Raw genomic sequence first — 7,338 nt, 5'->3', positions numbered from 1 at the left:
TATACACACCTCATACTTGGTGTTACAAATGGGGAAAGAGTACTGTGTACCAGTATAGCCCGTTTTGGTGAACCATCACCTTTTCTGAAAATTCTAAACCTAGAGGTACTAGTGGAGTGTGATAGTAAGCTTCTAATAAATCAATTCTGCAATGTAGGTTCAATCCGCTGTATTGACATTTCACTTCACCCACTCTACAAAACTTGGCCTGTTCCAAATAAGATACAACTTATTTCAACTATCCAAATAGGAACATAACCCAGTGCTTATTGTGTTGGACTCTTGATCACAAGATTATGGTTTCAATTCCTGGACAAGGTGATGTTTTGTGTCCTTGAGCAAAACACTTCATTTCACATTGCTCCAGTACACCTAGCTGGTAAAAATGAGCCATACTGCAATGGACTGGCATCAGGGCTGGATTAAGACCCATCGAGGCCCTAAGGACTTAAAAGATTTTGGTACCCCCATAAAAGATGATGTAATTCAAAATAGAAAGAATAACAAACCATAAAATAAATTTTTATTCTTCAAAACGAAACAAAATAGTAAGAGGGAAAATAATGTTTATTTTTGTATACTTCCACTGACTGGCAACCTATCCAGAGAGGAATATATATATATATATATATGAGAGAGAGAAAACAGGAAATTGACTCTATGCTCCTTACAGAGCAATGTGGACTAACCAAATATTAGTAACGTTTCAAATTTTGGACCAAGGTCAAGGTTTTGTAAGAGTTGGGATTTAGTCAATTACATCAACTCCACTATTTGACTGGTATTTTATTGTATCTCCAGAAGGGATGAAAAGTAAAGTTGAACTCGAAATGTAAAGTTTTGCAAAAAATGTCACTAAACATTGTGTCTGATGCAATAATGTCTCTGCCAGCTCAATACTTTAAATAATAATAATAATAACAATGAAGGGTTATGATTCTGCAGTTAGCAACATTGACTGAACAAGTTGAGCAACACAAGTCTAGTAATGCACAGAGACAGCATCTACATCATCAACATTGTCTTAACGTCTTTTTCTCATGCTTACATCGGTTGGACAGAGTTTTAGGCAGATTTTCTACAGCCAGAAGTACTTTGTTACCAACGTTCATTTGTTTCCATGCAAGATTATTATATTGCCCAATTATATTGCCAGGCACGATGTTGCAGAATTCTGGAAATATATAACACTGCTTGTATGACAGTGAAACTCATTTACAACTATCGTGCAATGTCCAGACAAAGAGACACAAACCACCACACACGTGTATGTGTCTATCTATATAGAGCTATCTTCATACCTAAGTGGTTTGACCACTGGTCTTATAAATCAGGGATAGTGCGTTCAATCCTCACTGAGAACTGTTAGAACTGTGTGTGTATGTGTGCGTGCACACACACACACACATGTATATATATATGATTGACCCAACAAAAAAAGTTCAAATGGAATTTATGATGTATTAATTAGTAATTAAGTGATTTCCTTTTCAGACAATCATAATGTTATATAACACATATTTTAAAACTATTTTCATGAAAATATTTATATATATATATGCATTCTAAAGGTTTTCTATGTTGCATTTTGAAGTCGAATTCAAAAACAAAACCTTTGGAATGTCATCATAACTAATCTAGTATTAGTGTAAACCTAAGCTGATCCGATATTGCTTTGTTTTTAATACAAAATTTGTTTTTGTTTTTTCCGTAAATGAAGTTTTACATTTTTTTACAATACAAATTGTACCACTCGGAACTTTCCATTTTCATAACTGTTCTCCATAAACAATTCTTATTATTCACCGAATCAATTACTACTAATACATCATATATATATATATATATATATATACACACACACACAGTAAAATATACAAAGACTAGAGAGATAATGTATGTGTGTTTTTGAGAGAAAGAGAGAAAAACTAACCTAGTGATTAAATTCTTTGTGATTTAAGAATTCTCAAAATATTTAAAAAAAAAAAAAACAAACGTAAAGCTATAGAAAAAAGCCTGGGAGTAAGCAAGCTCGAGACCAAAACGGTGCAAAAATATTTCCGACTGGCAAACGAAAAAAGAAAATGCAGTCAACTATGGTCTGGCTTCGTAGAAACAAAAAACACAAAAAAATAGATGAATAAATATAAATAAGAGAAAATGGATAAATCCGAACTGGGAATATAATAGTAGCGAATTGTTTTACATAGATAATCTAGAAATTACGCGCGCGCGCATATATGTATCTCTAAATGTGTGTGTATGCATGTATGTGTGCGTATATGTATAATATATATATATATAAATAAATATATATATGTATGTATATGTATAATATATATATATATATATATACAAGAATAAGGGCAGAGAATCGTCAATTAATATATATATATATATATATATATATATACATACATACATACATACACTGAAATGTATGTATATTATTTTAATGAACGAGTCCTGAGTAAAAATATCAGATTTCACTGGAGATAACTGAATAATTGTAAGACTGGGAAAATACACAAAAGCTGTAAGCAAACAACACACTATTATTGATGCAGTAGATATTTCTATTAGATTTCCAGTAGTCACGTAAATACGTGTGTATGTCTACATATACATATATATATATATATATATATATATACATATATATGTGTGTGTATATATGCATGCATACAAACCACCTGTATAGAATCTTAAGAAGTTGAAATGCAATAAAACTCTAAATCTAGGAATATTAGCCATGTTATTCAACTTCAATAATCTTTCCAAAAGGTTTCGTCGAGTATCTCACGTGTGCCAAAATCAACAAGTTCTCTCTTTTTATATATACACATATATGCACACACACACACATACACACCAAAAAAAAATGGGGGCACTGAAATTATTTTTGTGGAATTTTATAAGTGAAATTTCTGGGGGGGAAAAAAAATTTTCAAAAAATGCCGCTAAAAGAGGATAAAAAAAAATTAATTGTAAAGAAACGGGGGGAAAAGAAAGTCGAAGTGCGAAAAAAAAAATTTAAAAACCCAAATGTAGAATCCAAGAATTGTAAGAATAGATGTACGAGTTGTTTACGTCGCTAGATAACAGTTAAAATGACAATGTAACGTCAGAGCGACCCTTGAGTGAAATTAGAGCGACCACATAAATATTTGTTCGATTCTTGTCTACATCGATTGAATATAGGTCAGGTAGATGATCGGAGTTAGTTGTGTATATGAATATAGTATAAATAACTTAATGACTGGGAGACGACGAAACATGGGTGAATCACGAGCAGGGGGTGGAGTAGAATTACAACTTTATCAAAACGGATTCTTCCGTGCTCTTTGATTAACGATTTTTTTTTTCAAGGAGGGGGGGTAAGCGAATGTAGGAGCTGTGTATACAATCTCTCCCCCTCCCCTTGTCCCTTTCGATCAATAATTACGATTCAGGTAAACATGGGGAGAAAAAAGATAACAACCGAGTCGTTTCCACAGACACAACAGTTAATTTGAGATCTATAATCGATTCTTTAAACGTGCGAGTTTTATTATAGCCAACAGCAATTTAAAACAAACAAAACAAAAAATAAGTAAAAATGGGTGAAAAAAATACACATGGAAGTTAGTGGTAGTAAGTTGGTTTGACGAAACTAGTAAAAAGATTTGTAATAAAAACTCGGAGATTTTACCTTCTTTACGAAGCTTCATACAGTCATTATCATCTTTAGCAATGTCACCACTTTTAGTATCGGTGCAACCTACAAGTAAACAGACGATTAAAAGGTAATCACTTTCGGGACAACTAAACACTTACTAAAAGGATGTTGATATCATTTTTAGTAAGTACTCCCAAAAACCAATGTACATGTCTTGTCTTTAAAAAGGCTGATCGGGAGTTTTAACTTTTCAAAATAGATGTATATCCTGTATGAAAGACATTGATATTTAAACTCACCGACATCATCCTTTAAAGGCACGTTTTCGGCCCAAACTGTCCAAGGCTGACCAGCGTATTTTGCAGGACTATCGCCTACAGTCGCCATTTTACATGTTTCTTGTTGCATTTCGGAAAGCTGCGGACACTGCCGAGCATGACGTCATATTCGCCCTCTTTCGACAACTCCTCCGAATCTTTAAGTCGCTTACGCCTTTAATAAAATTCAATAAACGGGTTATTTTCATGCTTTTCTAGTATTTATTTATATCTGTGCTTATTGCATATACATATTTTAAAGCTAAGACAAGAGCGTGAGGCTTTTGCAGCAAATAAATAAATAAAATATAGTTGTTTACATGTTGGCTCATATATTTCTACATGCAAGTTTCCGTGTACATGCACGTATGCACGTGCTAACTTGTAAATAATTTTATCTCTCTCTCTATCATCATAATCAGAACATTTATGCATATAAATCTCATCAATATTTATTCCTATCATCTTATACTTGGACGAATTTCCCAGTAACTATCACGAACCAACCCCGTGGGTGTGTGTGTTTGTATTGAAAAATTGTTATTGTTGAGACTCTAAGCGACTCATGTTTATAAAATGGCGGTTACAGACGGTAAGTCACATGCATCAGGCATGACTTTCACATATTTTTTGATAAAATTGGAATTTTATCAACTTTTCTTTCCAAACTAAGAATTATTTAACATTTTGAAACGACTTGTGATCATATTTGCCACTCGGTCAATGTATTTTGATGTTTATAAACATTGCAGTAATTCCAATTACTGTAGTTGTCATAGTCGAAGAGACCGGTTTGTATGGCAATATATGTAGCGAGACATCGATTACTTAATTTCAGAGAATTTTTCGTATTACTAAAACGATCTTGATTATATTTAAAATATCAGTTGTTATTAAGTCGCTCTCATTTTTTTTTTTTTTTTGTAATGATTGAATTTTAAGAAAACCATCACGAATCAAAACAACATTGTGCCATCTTAAGACGCTCAATGGGTATATGTTTGTTTTGTTTTATATATACACAAATAGATATATACATATTTCATATATGTATATATAAGGGATCAATATATTCTAGTTGTTACTTTGGATGCTTTCTAACACATCATACTCCTTTATTTGAATTCTGTTTTAATTTTTAAATGAATTTAAGTTTATTTTGGCAACTTTTTTTCTAAAGTTTGTTTAGATTTGATCTAACAGACCTATAATCAGAGATATTCTCTTATTGTATTATCTAATGTGTCCTTCCCTTTTTAACATAGTTGGGTAGGATTTGAGAAAATGTAGCTGGGCTTTTTTTGAAGGTATGCGGCACTGGACATGCTCCCTCCTGATTCGGGCTACGAGAGTTTGTTAATTGTGAAGTTTGCATGTGTAAAATCAAAAATTTTACTTTCAGTTTGGCTTTATTAACTTCAGCTTCACATAAGCTCCGTTTTTGTTTACCGAAGCTGGTATATCACTAAGGTAAAAATATATTATATGTGTATGAGGACAGCTTTTCATTTGAACGTACTGTAAATAATTGTTATGGGAACTTCCTAAGCCGAAAAAAAAAATACAAAATAGTCATGTTTTTAATTTTTTTTTTTTAAATTGATACATAATATATTTGAAAGACAATGTAGAAATTAACATTAGAAAATATATCTTCATCAAGTTATTCCGCTTTTTCTGAAACTGAAAGCGTTTTTATACGAAACCAAAATATAATCCTTATTTTCTGTCTTACGAACTTCAACTCAACAATTGCCGTAATATTTTAGAGTTCAGAAAATATAGTCTATTGCTCTCGATTATATTATGCCATTGATTTATGAAGGAATTTTAACTTAAGATTTATGAAATTTGACTACGATAGTAAACATATACTCCGGCTTTCATTTTGTACCCTGCTTGCAATAGTAGTTACCCCTTCTGTACTATATTCATGTATGGTGAGATATAATGTGTATTTTATCTATATTACATTGGTTTTCTTTTTCTATATATGTATCATCGAACAAGGAAGCTAAATTAATGACCAACCAACAGCTAAGTCGGTAAAATCGATAATTGATGTAATAAAAGATGTTCTCCAATTCAGTTTTTCTTTACGCTAACCGGACTTCTCGAGTTTGCACCGATGTTTTCAACATCATTAACGCATTTTAACCGAGGTTTTCCTCATTTGTGTATGTACGCTTCTTTGTTTATAAACTGAAATATTGCTGCTGTATATCAATAAATTAAAGCAATTAAAAACTGTTTCGACTACCTTCTACATTCTCCAGCCATTTAAAAATTATTGAAGTTATATAAATTAACCTTTTCCTTTAATTTGGATTCTCTAATGATCCAATCGAAAATGATTTCTCTATATTTTATTAGCTTTTATGATCGTTGACCTCTCGAAGAAAAGACCAGGGGAGATTAGTATAATGTAACCATTTGTTGTTTAGATTGCCGTACTTCAAAGAAACATTTATTTACATTTAAAACACAACGATGATGATGAATAAATCTAGGTGAAAGCTGAAGCACTTGTTGTTTACTCCCAGATCGACCCTGGTCGGGCAGACCTATTTTGAAATCCCTCCAGTCGTAAGCATTCCGTGTTTTTAGTGATATCGAAGATTACGTTATAGAAAGTGTCTTTATTTTAAGAAGGTTGTGCGACGAGGAACAATTACTTGATATTTCTAGCATCTTTTGCCCTGGACGAATTTTATAACTGTCAACTTCCTCTTCAACAGAAGCTAATTCGGTTAATATATAGTTTTAGCTATACGTAACAAATCTTCGTCGAATTAATCAGTTGGCAGGGTCGTTAGAGCATCAGATAGAATAATAGCTTGTGGTACTTGTTTCAATCCTTTGTGCTCTACGTTCAGATCCTACCGAGGTCAGATTTGCTCACCAGCATTTTGCAGTCAATAAATAAAGTACCAATCAAAGAATGGAGAATTAGCAGAACTGTTAGAATGCCTTGCAGTATCTATTCTGGCTCTTTACAGTCTGATGGTTATATATATATGTGTGTGTGTGTGTGTATATATATCATCATCATCATCATTTAACGTCCGCTTTCCATACTAGCATGGGATGGACGATTTGACTGAGGACTGGTGAACTGGATGGCTGCACCAGGCTCCATTCTGATCTGGCAGAGTTTCTAAAGCTGGATGCCCTTCCTAACGCTAACCACTCCGAGAGTGTAGTGGGTGCTTTTACGTGCCAACAGCACGAGGGCCAGTCACACGGTACTGGCAACAGCCACGCTCAAAATGGTGTTTTTTACATGCCACCTGCACAGGAGCCAGTCCAGCGGCACTGGCAACGACCTCGCTCGAATGATTTTCTAACGTTCCACCAACACAA

General features: G+C 33.2%; 2 protein-coding genes across 2 annotated transcripts in view; one reads left to right on the top strand and one right to left on the bottom strand.

Annotated features, from left to right (window-relative positions):
• LOC128248022 (ataxin-7-like protein 1) overlaps nucleotides 1-4,095 on the bottom strand; it is a 197,367-nt gene extending 193,272 nt beyond the window's left edge. The window contains exons 1-2 of the mRNA XM_052968415.1: nucleotides 3,958-4,095; nucleotides 3,692-3,760 (exon numbers count right to left, since the gene is read on the bottom strand). Of these exons, the coding sequence (XP_052824375.1) occupies nucleotides 3,692-3,760; nucleotides 3,958-4,066 (178 nt within the window). The 5' untranslated portion in view covers nucleotides 4,067-4,095. The remainder of the gene's footprint in view (nucleotides 1-3,691; nucleotides 3,761-3,957) is intronic.
• Nucleotides 4,096-4,390: 295 nt separating this feature from the next.
• Nucleotides 4,391-7,338, top strand: part of LOC106870450 (THO complex subunit 7 homolog) — a 99,037-nt gene continuing 96,089 nt past the window's right edge. Inside the window, exon 1 of the mRNA XM_014916549.2 lies at nucleotides 4,391-4,567. Coding sequence (XP_014772035.1) covers nucleotides 4,552-4,567 — 16 coding nt within the window. The 5' untranslated portion in view covers nucleotides 4,391-4,551. The remainder of the gene's footprint in view (nucleotides 4,568-7,338) is intronic.

This window comes from Octopus bimaculoides, chromosome 6 (genome assembly GCF_001194135.2).
Source record: "Octopus bimaculoides isolate UCB-OBI-ISO-001 chromosome 6, ASM119413v2, whole genome shotgun sequence".
NCBI classification, from domain to species: Eukaryota; Metazoa; Mollusca; class Cephalopoda; order Octopoda; family Octopodidae; genus Octopus; species Octopus bimaculoides.
This window is presented reverse-complemented; position numbering and strand designations above follow the sequence as displayed.